Source organism: Temnothorax nylanderi, unplaced genomic scaffold (assembly GCF_030848795.1).
Source record: "Temnothorax nylanderi isolate EJ_2023f unplaced genomic scaffold, tnyl_v1.0 TNYL_tig0848_pilon, whole genome shotgun sequence".
Taxonomy (NCBI): Eukaryota; Metazoa; Arthropoda; class Insecta; order Hymenoptera; family Formicidae; genus Temnothorax; species Temnothorax nylanderi.
Genome location: NW_027249910.1, coordinates 46,162 through 60,556, shown reverse-complemented (window position 1 = coordinate 60,556; position 14,395 = coordinate 46,162). Strand labels below are relative to the sequence as shown.

General features: G+C 32.9%; 1 protein-coding gene across 1 annotated transcript; it reads left to right on the top strand.

The window, feature by feature from the left end:
* Positions 1-5,854: 5,854 nt before the first annotated feature.
* On the top strand, positions 5,855-9,530 carry LOC139785624 (uncharacterized). Its single transcript, XM_071724797.1, has 7 exons — positions 5,855-6,444; positions 6,528-6,703; positions 6,873-6,995; positions 7,173-7,356; positions 7,420-7,661; positions 8,369-8,434; positions 8,655-9,530. Exons 1-7 carry the CDS (start codon positions 6,165-6,167, stop codon positions 8,895-8,897), a joined length of 1,314 nt encoding a protein of 437 aa, XP_071580898.1. The 5' UTR covers positions 5,855-6,164; the 3' UTR covers positions 8,898-9,530.
* The last annotated feature ends 4,865 nt before the right edge of the window (positions 9,531-14,395 follow it).

Genomic DNA, 14,395 nt, shown 5'->3' with positions numbered 1-14,395 from the left:
ATAATATATATGGGGCATTCTTTCTCAACGAGAGACCCCCCCGCCCCCAAAGTTGGTTTTGACGTAAAGAGTTCTAATATGGCTTAAAATTTAGGTAATTATATCTACTTTTAAATGCAAAGTGGCAAAATAAAAAATTCAAGATGGCCGATCCAATATGGCAAACAATGTACATAAAATTGCTTAAATTCGCTTGAAACTCGTTACTCGGGGATTTTTGGTGTCGCTGAACACGAATCTGACATTAGATTTTCAAAATTCAAAATGGCGGATCCAATATGGTGGACGATTTTTTAAAATTATATCGAATTCACATGAAAATTTTTACACGGGGGTTTTAAGGTGATTGAATAGAAATGTGACATAAGATATTCAAAATTGAAACAAAGGCGGATCCAACACAATGTTCCCAAAGCATAATAAATACCAAGACAAGTTTTCAGTCCAATAAGCAAAGGCAAAGCAATATAAAAGTTCAGGCAGTGAAGGCAAGACTAGTTAAGGTTCCAACTAGTAAAAGTAAGACACGTTGCTGGTCCAACCCTTATAGAAAAGTATTACTGGTTGGTCAGTAATTTATTACTGAGTCTAGTAATTTTTTACTAGCGATTAGTATTTTATTCTTGTATTTCAGTAGTTTAACTACTGGCAAATGAGTAATATATGAGTAATATCTAGTAGTATTAGTAGTTCTTCCGGGATCCGAAGTACTGATACAAGTACTTCAGTATTTGCTTATATAGTAAAAAAGTACTGAAGTATTGGAGAATCTAGTAGTTGAGCTTAGACGTGAAGTACTGAAGTATTGGAGAATCTAGTAGTTGAGCTTAGACGTGAAATACTGATAGAATGAGTAAGTAGTTTTCCTAGTAATTCATTACTTGGTCTAGTACTTAAGTACTGGTATAGATGAGATTCAACTACTGGGGCGGCAAACGGCGCCTAAATGCATATGTTTTATATCTGGAGTAAAGGAACCTAATATATAAAATAAGTAATTAAATGTAATTAATCAAGCTGATCCATTGATCAACTATATGTTTTGCAACTATGGTCAAAGGCTAAAGGATAGACAAGGTTTTACAAATTTTTTACGTAAACATAAAATTTATTTCTTTTATTTGCTTTAGTCTCTCTCTAAGGAATTTACTAGAGGATATACGCACAGTTTCCTATTGTATGACATTATAATACATTTACATTCTATCATTTCGGGATAAATAGCCACACATTCCGGAGTCATTTCCATAATGTTGCAAAAAATATCAGAGGAGACATTAACTAAGGAATTTTGACAAATAGTCTCTTTTGTTAAATAAAGACGTGTACCTAATAAAATGCATTTCATATTGTTGGATCCAAGAGTCCTAACTATAAGCGCATGTGATATGGAGACCACTGTTTTATTTTGCAAATGGACAATATTATTAAGACGCCTTCTCATGCGTTTATATCCTTCCACATGAAACAAAATGTGTTTATAAATAAATCTATGATACAAGTTAGCTTGCTGATGTACCTGTTCCCTTAATAAATTTTCCACAGCAACTTTTTGAATTAATGTTAATGTTATATGGTCAGGTTTGCCAAATAACCTTATGTGGTCACCATATGCTGTGCAGTAACCAGATGTAAGCTTGCCAAAAGTGAATGCTTCGTACAAAGATTTTGCACATGATGCATTATTATTTGATGAGAAAACGTCTGCACCCTTTTCTTTGAGAGATTGAAGTCTTAAATAAAATTTACAAATTTGCTGGGGTACTGCTTGAGAATTTCGAAACATCTTGGCTAATATGCCATTGTAATGTTCATATGGAAAGCAAGATACGGCCCATAAACTTCCAAAATCTTTCACACTTTTAGGAATGTGGAGAAGTAAGTGAATGTTAAATTTCATAAGCTGAGGTGCATTGTATACATCTTCCATGCTTAAAACAAATTGTTTTATGCATCTTTTTGCAATAGAGAAATTCTCTGGTGAAATTTTCTCAAGCAGAAAAATGTGCATACTACAAACAAGGAGAAACCAATGATCAACATACTTTTTTGGCATTCCTACACATTGCAAACAGGGCAAAGAGTAATACAACAGAAAATTTTTCCATTCAGAAGCCTTCCATATTTTATACTCTGTAATAGATCGAGGGGTTCTAGTAATTTTACTTGGTGGCTTTATAGAACAAAGTATAGCATCAATTTCTTTTATTTTGTTTGATCCAATATAGAAAGGTTCCTTCTTGTTTATTCCATTTGTCCACCACTCTACCATAGTTTTCACAACACCAAGTAAGACACAATGCATGTAATCAGGCACAAAAGATGTTATTATATTAAATAAAGGAAGCAAAAGAAGGACAGATGCACCTTTTAATCCATTTGTAATCTTCCCTGTTTGCATGACAGTTCTGGTATCCTGCACATGCTGTTCGTGAGTTCGTAAATGCTATATATCACCACGATAAACCCTTGCTTTTCCACGACCAACTTCACACTCCTCTCCCTCATTTAGACAGAAAGAACATCCTTGCTTACCTCGAAATGTTTTTAGATTCTGGAGCAATGGTCTTGCTTGAGAATCAACTGAGGCTAAGAGGGTGTGAACTTTTATTTTAACTTTAACTTCAGAGCCTGGAATGACATACTCTAATCCTTCATTATGTAGTGCAGTTAGTTCCTCAACAAATGGTTTCAAAAATGTATTCATTTCAGGCTTAGATGAGCCATACCATAACCCGCAGAGCAAAATATTTTCTTTACGTATCTTAAAAGTAAAGTTATTTACAGCTACCTGAATGGGCCATAAACATACTTTGGATGACTTAAAAACTTGTACTCCATCAGTGTTCCACTGTAATGTGACATCTTTTACTGAAATAACATCATCCTGTACTAATTTTTTATATACTCTGCCACTATGAACTTCACTTTGGCTACTTATAAATCCTTCTTGAAGCATAGAATGTAGACGATCATCTTGAAACAATCGAACTAACTGCTCTCGTAATGGAATTTGAATGAAAAAACATTGCTGCCGCTTTAGATCACCTATTACACATTTCAATCCACAACTACAAATTACTTCACTTACTCCTACAAAATTAATTATATTCTTGCAACCAGAGCAAAAGAAATGTGTTATTACATTAGGTGGCTTAGGAAATTTTTTCATGAGCAAATGTAATGACTTATGTTCTTGTTTTGGGAGGTGACAATCTATCAAATCTATGAGAGATTGAAGGGCAATATCTGAAAGTCCAAAGCGCATAGCATAACTCATAATTAATAATTCACTCTCTTCCTTTGTAATATCACATCCCTCATACAATACTTTCCTGTCACAATTAATATATTCAAAATTATCTTCTTCAATCATACCTTCATCTGTACAAATGTCTATAAAGTCTTCCAACACACTGTCATTATCATTATCGGAAGTGTTACCATTATTATCTTCTGAATCTATGTCACTATAATTATTATAATTATATCTGCATGCACTTTCACTTCCAATACTTTCTTTCTCGCTGTCTTCATGATCTCTTTCTTGCGTTGTAGAATAACACAATCCTTCTTTGCTTTGTTGAAGGCACTGTTGGTCGAACTCCTCTTCATTGTTTGAAGAACAATCTGAATTTTCTCTACTATCAATATATCCATCAACAGGATCCCAGTTCATAGGTTCATCAATTCTCTGAGAACTGTCGTTCTCTAAAAATGCGTGCTAAAAAAAATTTCTTTTATGAAGAGATCTAGAAATCTATCTTTCAGAATTCATGCATATATAAAGAGTTCTAAAACAAAAGGTTTATTTTCTCAATGCTTCTACAAAGTTTTTCAAATAATAAAACATAAAAATTTTTCTAATAAGTTTTAAAATTATATAGAAATTCTACAAAATTCTAAAATATTTAAATTAAAAGTTTTGAAAAATTATATATGAAGTATTCTAAGCAAAATATAGTTTTGTATAGCAAAAAGAAATATAAAGAAATAACAATGCTGATGGTATAAAAAATATTCTTCATAGTAGGGGAGACCGGGGCCTAACCGTCAGTTTTTTTTCGGTGCCGATTTTTAACAAGAAAATAAATAATTTTAGTTAAATGTGGTATACCACTGTAAAGAGTGAACCTTTAGCTACAAAATTTATATAGGAAATTTTTATTTACGTCGCTTTGTTTAACCGGTATAGAGCGAAAACGACAACGGTGGAAAAATTGAAATCTAAAAAATGCCGGGGTTTAACCGTCACACTGCATTTTCAATACATATACGTACATCTAATCCTGAAAAATGATATAATACATCTTAATAATTGTTTTTTAAGAGAAAAATATAAAAATTTATTTAAAATTTTTATGCGAAACATTATTAAAAAATAGTTACGAGGGTTCCTCTTTCCGCAGAAGTCACTCGCCCGACTTGTTTCACTCCTCGACGTCCGATGACTCTATTCGGTGTCTGAACGGTTGTAATTCCCGTCTCATCCATATTCCATATGCAGTGAGCCTGGAAATGCCCGGAAATGCCTTGGAAATGCACCCGGACTGCTTACTGACGGATTAACCCCAAACACAAGTTTCAGGTTTGATCGCCCACAAAATATTAGACATCAACGATAATGAAAACACTACACTGGATTCGTGTTCAGCATGCATTACTCTTTATAATCACGTACCTCGAGATTTGGAGAGCAAATATTATTGCAGATATTACAAAATTTCCACGCGCAGAAAATGTAACTTTCACCTTCCGAAAACACGTTTGCCCTCGTAAAAATCATAACACGGCAGGTAACCTGCCGAAACTCCGTTGGTCACATGGGTACCATAAGCAGCGTTTACAATGTTAATAGCGAGTTCGCACAATATACAGGTTCCGAGATATTTAATTTGACGGTTCAACCCCGGCGACGGTTAGGCCCCGGTCTCCCCTACATATATAATACTTATTTGGAATATAATAATTTGTAATATAATAATTTAAATATAATAATTTGTTCCTTTGCAACACAGTGGTTACAAAGAGTGCATATATAGTAGTGGTCAATTTGAACACAGGAAATCTTATTGCATTTTTCGTGTGAAATTATTAGCGCTATTGTATGTTATATTCTATCTTTATCGTTCATTTGGACGTTAAACATAGAATAATGCAATAGCGCTATATATAATAGTGCATTTTAATTAGAAATGCTAGCCTATAGGATATTTATTAACCCCATTTATTAACCCCATTGTGTAAATGATTTATATAATTACTTGCTGTCGATGACGACGAAGGGTACTGGCAGGAATAGGAATATTTAAATCTGTAAGGTATTGTTTGTATTGGCCTCGGCGCGACATTTTTTTCACAAATATTACAGCAATTGTGAAAAATCCAAACTTTGCTAACCTCAATACACAAGTTTAAACAAATAAATCAGAAGTTAAGCCGCCGTAATAAGGCTTACACGTACGTATATGGGGTCTGTTTCTTTTGTGAAGTGAGACAATAAGTATATTATATTATATTTCACTTTAATTTATTGCACCAGTTCAGCACAGTTCAGCCGGTGCAGCTAAAAGAAACAAACAGATAGATTAGAGAGTGCGCGGACGTTAGTAATATATGTTTAGAGTGTTTTGTTAATTTTTATATATGTAACCTAATACACATTAAATACAAGGAATTTCTTCTTATACATATTATTTTCATGTTTTACAAGAAAGAACAATATTTTCTTCTTCTGAAACGTTTATTTCTTATTATGTTGCAGAAATATAATAATGTTTACGTTAATGGTAAGATTAGTGTGATTTAAATATGAGCGGGAGTTGAAAAAATCTAGCGGACCAATGACGCCCGAGGCTGCGTCTAACTCGCTGAGATAGAAAGAGAAGGGAGTATACTCGTGTGCACTCGGGTGACGTTTCCGAACCATTCCGAACGCAGCCCGAAGTGACACGCTGCTACCATGGTATGACCGCCGTTCATTTTGGCGCGAAGTTATATACGCAGTGTCTTACAAGTCGACTTTGTTGTGATCGGTTGCATACCACTACTTTCACGAAGTTACGTTCTCGCTTTATCGCATTTGATCCTTGATTTGTTTCGTCGTTCTCACCCTATTTACATGAGTATCTTAACCACTAAAATTTGAAGTGTAAAGTGTTATCATGTCGAGCAGTAAATGTACTGTTGAAACTAAACTGTCGGATGAGAAGTGCCTCGTTGTGCAATTTATCAATGAGAGGCAGAAACCTGTTCAAGTGGGCTTTCAAGCCTGGCTAAAGGAAAGAAATACTAAGTCAAATTTGCATCATCTCCTTGATTCTGAGGTGATCATTCGATGGCCCATAAAAGAAGACATAAAATGTGCCCGAATGATGGAAAAAATTTTAAAGAAAAAAGATATCATTTGGGAAGATTTAGTAGTAAGGGTGAGATCTGTGGGAAGTAAGTAATTCTTTTAACATAGTTTAACATACTACAATTTTTTTTTATTTGAGTATTAAAGTATGAAATGAATATCATTGTAGCATTTATTGATATGTGCCAACACGTCAAAAATATTGAACTCTTCGGTGTGCCTAATCCTTCTCGAGAAGAAAGGCGAAAACTGTGTAAGAAACCATCATGTTCTGAACCAGAGGATCTAGATTCATCTGATCTGGATTCATCAGTACAGAACAATAATACCATCACGTCTGCTAAAGTACGTACAGTATAAATAATTTTACTCTCTATTTTGAGTTAAGTATGTTTGAAATTTTGTAGCTTGTAACAATAATAGTGCTCTCTCTTTTATTTCGCTTGAGTATAGGATTTATCAGTCTTATAAATTTTGCATAAAATTAATGCTCTGTTTAATTTTTTAATAATAGGTTGATAAACCACCACCACCGAAAAAGCAGAAAACTAAAGCATTAACTGTTAAAAAAAATAACGCTTTGCTTCAATCGCAAATTGAAAACTTATCAAGAGATTTTATCAAAAAAACTTCTCAGGTAAGCTTTATATTGTCTTATGCTTTGGAAAAAACATTTAATTTTTCCCCCATCCAAGGAATTTTTAATACTTAAAGTTGCGTGTGCATTTATGTGCATTATTTTTTGTTCTGTTTTTTTTCCAAGAAAAGGAAAATCCAATGTCTCTTAATCTAAAGTATTTTTATTTCCTTCTAGATTGATTTAATAGATGATATTGAGGAGGAGGAGGAGGAGGAGGAGGAGGAGAATGACGAAGACAGTTCTATGTTCAAATGGAGTAAAGACAGACTAGTCGACTTAATTAGCACTTTGAAAGTGGAAAATAAAAAGCTAAGGGAGGATAATGCAAGATTACGAGCACTAAGAGCTATTAGTGAGGGTAAATATCTGCTATAGCTGTTCACATTACATCTGATTTTCTGTTCTTCTGATCTGATTCTAGATCTACATAAAATGACTGTCATGTCATCTACTTTATGTAAGGATATGGCTAAATTGCGCAGAGATATGGATTCTGTGCTCATTAAAGATGGTCGAAGCAGTAGAAATAGTAACAACAGTAGTGACAAGAATAGTAACAATAACAGTAAACCAAGTCACTCAAATCGAAATCTTCAGAAAGATAATAACAATATTAGCAACAAAGCTAACAATACTGTGGATGCTATTGAAAGACATAGTGAGGTAAATCTTTAATTTCTTCGTGTTATTATAGCGCGCGCGCGTAGGTGTAAAGTATGAAGAAACATTAAGGATGTACAAAATTACAATTATTTTCAAAATAAGGAACAAATTACAGATTATTCTAAATCACATTTCAAAGAAATACAAAAAATTTAGCGAGTTTCGAAAATATTGATGTATCAAAAGTTATTTTAATAAAAAGTAGTATTTTTTTATCTGTGCTCTAAGAAAGAAATGTATTATAAAATAAAAAGGAAATATATAATAAAATAAAGTCAAAAGTCTCAATTATTTTATATATAAACTTTAAGATTCAAGATGACTATTATATGTAAAGTTTTATTGCAATGGAGTAATTAATCGTTCTGTAAATAACAAAATATTTATTTGTTCTAAATCTTTGTAACTAATCTTTGAATTGCAATAAAACTTTGCATAAATTATTTTGAATATTTAATGTATAATACTTATACAAAAATTTTGAGATTTTTATCATTATTCTTAAAATTTTACTTTGTAACAATAAAAATAATAACAAATAAATTATAAAAAAGGTGTTCAATAAAAATAGAATGTTATGAACACAACTTTCATATGTATATAGTTTATTTAAAGTATAAATATTAATACGTTTGTAAAAATATGTTTAACACATCCTTAAATATATGTATATAGAATTACTTTATAATTCAAACAATTACTCTCAGGTCCATGCAGACAGGAGCACTATTACAGAAGCAGATGCTTACGAACCTCAGCTACATCATAATCAGGTTAGTAATAACGAAGTCTTTGTGAAATGATAACAACTCCTTCAGAGGTGTGAAACTATAAGGAACAACCAATCGATCTAGCTACTTTATACATAGATATTAGGCTATCTCTGGAATTTGGAACCCATGTATGATAAAATTTTAAGTTCAGAAAAACGTCTATGTCTAAAACTATGCTTGAAAAGAAACTAAAGTACATTTATTGCATTTTATTTTTTAGAGCCTAGAGCAACAGCTACTGCCAACGATTGCTCACACAGAAGAGCAGCTACTGCCAACCATTGCTCACACAGAAGAGCAGCTACTGCCAACCATTGCTCACACAGAAGAGCAGCTACTGCCAACCATTGCTCACACAGAAGAGCAGCTACTGCCAACCATTGCTCACACAGAGCAGCCAGTGCAACTTCAGAACGAACGTCCTGCTAAGGCAAGTAGTATAATGCTCATTTTATATAAATAGCTTTTCTTGAACTTGATTCATTAAGTAAAATAAACATAAATGTCATATGAAAACTATGACAAATTATTTGAAGGAAATAAATGAATGAAACAAAATTGTATTGGTTTGTCACTCTTCTGAAGCATTTATGAAAATATTTTATCTGTCTTTTGAGGAATATAAAATATTATGATTTAGTAAAGTCTCAGTATAGTACAATTATTGTTCATTATAGTCCGTTATACCGCTACTAGTGTTATTGACTTACATTTCTAAAAATTTATATCTTTATTGCTGCTTGATTCAGAGACATACCAAGTATTGTTAAGATAAAGTTTTTGAAACCGCTGTAATATATGAACATTTTTAATCTCATGTTAGACTGTAATTGGAGAAAATGTTATATTGTTTTAAATATATATGTAGATTTTTTAAAATATTATAGTAGCATATTTCTTAAATGTATGCATTTTCTCTTTATTCTCACTTTACAGGAAAATGTCACAGATTTTGCGGGAAGGAAAGTAGAGACTGAGAAGTTAAAAAGACTCAGTCGCAGCAAGCTGTCTATATTCACAACTTCCATCATGGACCTTATTTTTACTGATGAAGAAATGGCCACTTCCAGTATGACTGGAATAATGAGCAATTTCTCTCGAGGAAAAAATAAACTCCATATGAATGATGTGAAGGCCAAGCCAGAGTTGAATCCTCCAGTGAAGAAGGCTGTAATGGGTAAGATATATATATTGCTGTACATTGCTTTATACAAGTTAAAATTTTCCTTTAATCTGCCATTTCTTGTTTTAATAAATAATTATTTGTTCCACAGAATATATTGCAAAAGAATTTAATTGCCCTGCAGATGGGGCATTAAATAAGGCTGTTATGGGAGAAATTTTCAAGGCAATGAAGAGTAAACTAAACAACAAATCCAATACATGGCGTAATAAAAGAAATCAAGAGCAAGCAAATAAAAAAGCAGTGTAAGAGCCATTAACAGAAAAACAATAAAATTTATAATCTATCTTTTTCATTTTGAATACTATACTTAATAAATCAGTATATATTTCCTTTAATGTACTTAATATAAATAAAGCACTTAATATAAATAAAAATATACTTTTATTAATTTTCTAATCAAATTAGAATGAAATTAATGTAATGTTTTGTTTTCAACTTTCTAATTTGTATGTTACATGTAATGCTTTAAATTACAAATTTAATTTAAAATATTTTTAGTACAATGTAACATACAAATTGGAAAATTGAAAACAAAACATTACATTTTAATATATTTTATCAATATATTTTATTAGAATATTAACTATACTGGTGTAAAAAATTACTGAAATTATTTGCTATGAAAAGTACTGAATTACAGGGTACATATTAAACATTCGTGAAACTTTCTTAAAACATAATATTATTTATTATAAATAGTATCATGTTCTGTAAAGTTTCATGACTATTTAATATGTACCCTGTAATTCAGTATTTTTCACAGCAAGTAGTTTCAGTAATTTTTCACCAGTATTCAATACCCAGTAATTCAATACTAAGCACCAGTAGTTCTGTGTAATAAATTACTCCCAGTAATCCAGTACTGCCCAGTACTTCTAAACTACTCGCCAAAATATTACTGCCAGTATTTACAGTAATTTATTACTGTGTACTTTTAGTACTACTTTTCTATAAGGGAACCAGCAAAGTAATGACTAGTTAAGGGCTCAACCAGTAAAGGCAAGACAATTGCTGGTTATTTCAGCCAATAATCAGCCAAAGCTGATTATTAAACAAATCTCGTTAATGATATATTAAATATTTCAATGTAGTAAATACCTCATATGTTGTCATAGTTTCATTTAACATAGTCATATTCAACAAAAATGTTACTTAAAATATAGAAAATAATAAATACATTATTAGTAATAATATTTAACATAATAAGTGTATATCTAGATAATACAGTACACACATACATTAACGCAATATTTTTACATTGCTTTTGTTTATATCTTTGAAGATTTTCATATTTTCTGCCAATATTCGTTTCTTATGTAAAACGGTAATGACATAATGTACGAAATTATTATAAAAATAATGCGTAAAATAAATATGCTAAACTATGTTATTGTCTTGCCTTTGCTTTTTGTTCCAGCAACGTGTCTTACTTTTACTAGTTGGAACCTTAACTAGTCTTGCCTTCACTGCCTGAACTTTCATATTGCTTTGCCTTTGCTTATTGGACTGAAAACTTGTCTTGCTATTTATTATGCTTTGGGAACATTGTGTTGGATCCGCCTTTGTTTCAATTTTGAATATCTTATGTCACATTTCTATTCAATTACCTTAAAACCCCCGTGTAAAAATTTTCATTTAAATTCGATATAATTTTAAAAAATCGTCCACCATATTGGATCCGCCATTTTGAATTTTGAAAATCTAATGTCAGATTCGTGTTCAGCGACACCAAAAACCCCCGAGTAACGAGTTTCAAGCGAATTTAAGCAATTTTATGTACATTATCCGCCATATTGGATCGGCCATCTTGAATTTTTTATTTTGCCACTTTGCATTTAAAAGTAGATATAATTACCTAAATTTTAAGCCATATTAGAACTCTTTACGTCAAAACCAACTTTGGGGGCGGGGGGTCTCTCGTTGACAAAGAATGCCCCATATATATATAGGTATATATGATAAAACATTTTAATTCTCACTTTTACCTTTTCTTACTTTTTTTCCTAAAATATATATTTGCATAAACATCTGCTGTACGATTTGGATGACGTATTTTTGGAACATTCTATAAACATTATTCAGATAGTTTTAAAAAGCTTCTTTTCATATTTCTTGAATATAATACAGAATATTCTTTCAATCTATTTTTCAATATTAAAACACGCTGTACAATTTAGATTGTATATAAATATTGATTATATGATGGAAAATTATACAAATAACATTATATATAATTGTAAATTCTGTACGTTTATTATAACACATATTTTTATTATGTTATAGTAATATATGATCGTAAATATATATAAACTTTATCTAAACACAAAATTTATAACCTCTATAAATGATTGTGTAGTCGCAGACGCCTAATTGCACACTTTTATCACTCGATCTGGATCTGAATAAAAATATAAAATTATTATAATATAAAAAGTATATTATTTTCTCAGAGATAGCGTTTTCGACCGAGGTGGGTTTCAATCCGGGTTTCAACCAGTTACAAGCGAAATCGAGCATCTACTGGTCAATTCGCCCGCGTTGACGAATAAATGCTCGATTTCGTTGAAACCCGGATTGAAACCCACCTCGGTCGAAAACGCCAAGAGACAAGAAAAATGCATAAGATGCAAATTATACCTACTTTACGTTACAACAGGCCTGTTCACGCCACGGCGCCCAACGATCAGCGTTCCACAGCGCGCGCGCGTTCTTTATTATTGTTTCTAGTACGTAGTACGTGCTCGCGGAGTGGCGCGGCGCTGCAGTAGTTCGACTTCGCCGCTTAATTTGATTAGTTTTGCTACACTCTATAATATTTATAGAATATACTAACAGAATATTTCTACTGACAATTTTATAATATTTCCAGTACATTTATAGAACATTCTTTAAAACGAAAATATTCTATTAACATTTATAGATGATTTCGTTGAGAATATTCTCTTAACAGAATATTTGACGCAGCATAACATATTTATACAATATTGTGTGTTATCTGGGTTTATGTCCACGCTACGACAGACGTCTCGTTCTTTGTCATCAGCCGAACGCTGCCCTTGCGGCAACCCAATGCAAAATATTAACCATGTAATGTATAATTGCGGATTGTACTGTAGTAATGCCTCTTATTTATTCAAATACATTGAGGAAACCTTTCCTCAATCTCCAAAAGATATTCTCCCATTTTTAAATAATCTCCCTCATCAATTCATCCGTCTTCTCCTCGCAACTTGCAAGTCTATGGATCTCCCCCCCTTAGAAAGAGCCGAAGAGTTTAATCAGAGGATTATGTTAATCGGAGACGGTGAATCGGTCCATATCTGCAGTGAGGAAATAATAATCAATATCGTGTCGAAATCGATTTAGTCTGAGTCGAAAAGTCATCAAAAGTTGTGCCATAAATCAATCGAAATCGATGAATATTTCAATTACTTTTCGACATACGTTTTCGACGTCAATTAGACGTCGATTTGATGGGTCATTTCTCGCTGGGTGTGTGCTACCTGGGGCGTAAGAAAGATGGCGGACAGAGATATCGTTGCGATCGACAAACTATATTGCATTGGCGATTGACAAGCGTTTTACGAATTCTCCATTGTAAAACAGGTAAGGAAATGTGGGAGAAGATCTGCAACATCTTCGAAAGGAAATCAGCTGAACAGCTAACGATGTTACAAAGAAAGCTTCATAACCTCAAACTGAGCTCGGAAGAAAAGGTAAGCGATTATGTGGCAGAGGCTCGTAATTTGGCAGCACAGCTTGAAGGTGCAGGTGATCGAGGAGTCTTATAGACGACATGCTGCAAATGATAATTATTGAAGAACTTCCATCTGTAAAATATAGCGGTTTTCTGTTTGGCTGGAATAGTAAACCGAAAGCAGACAAGACATTACTCAATTTAGAAACAGAGCTATAATGGCAGCAGAAAAGCTCATATCGACTCAAGATGAGGAAATCACAGCGATGACAGCATCAGCAGCTCATAAAGGTAAAGTACAGAAGAAATCTACAGAGAAAGACAATTATATTTCAAGTCTCGTTCTCCGGGATTACACATGGTAGTACCGCTACTTCCGCTAGGCTGAGTCACAAGATTTAGAAAGTATAGAGTAAAGCTTTCTATGGTACGCGCCTGCGTACCCTCACGGCCGTTATATCTTCATAACGTTTCTTGTGCTCGACAGAGACACATCAAAAGAGAGTTTTTTGCCCTTGTCAACAATTTTCCTTGGAAAAGTGTTTTCCAATTTCTCTAAAAGATGGGGAAAGGAAAGAAGAGAAGTAGAGACAAGGAATCAGACAAGAAAATCCTCAAAAAATTGAGGAGGTTAGAAAAGAAAATCAAACGAAAACAGTCTGTCGACGTGTGCGATTCAGGTAAATCTGTTCTTTTTCTTTGATATTATTTTTCCTTGAGGTATTGGCTTCGTGTTCTCGCAATGAATGAGACACGTTTGCGCTTTATGGCTGGTGACTTTTGCACGAAAAAGGCAATAACAACCAGTGCTTTACTTGAATCTATGTCTGTTTTCAGACGATTCAGCCCTCAAGTCGAATAATGAAAATCGTCCAAATAACAGACAGGTCGATAACCTCTCTGTACATGACGCATCCAATGACGATTTAAAAAGCATTTTTTCGTCTAAGGACGACGATGCTAATGGACAAGTATCGTGTGATCAGTCCAAATCAACGGCTCAGGCCCCAGACACTGAAAGTGAGGTTATGGAAGTAATTTTGACATTTTCGGGAAAGACGTCAGATGAGGTTAACAA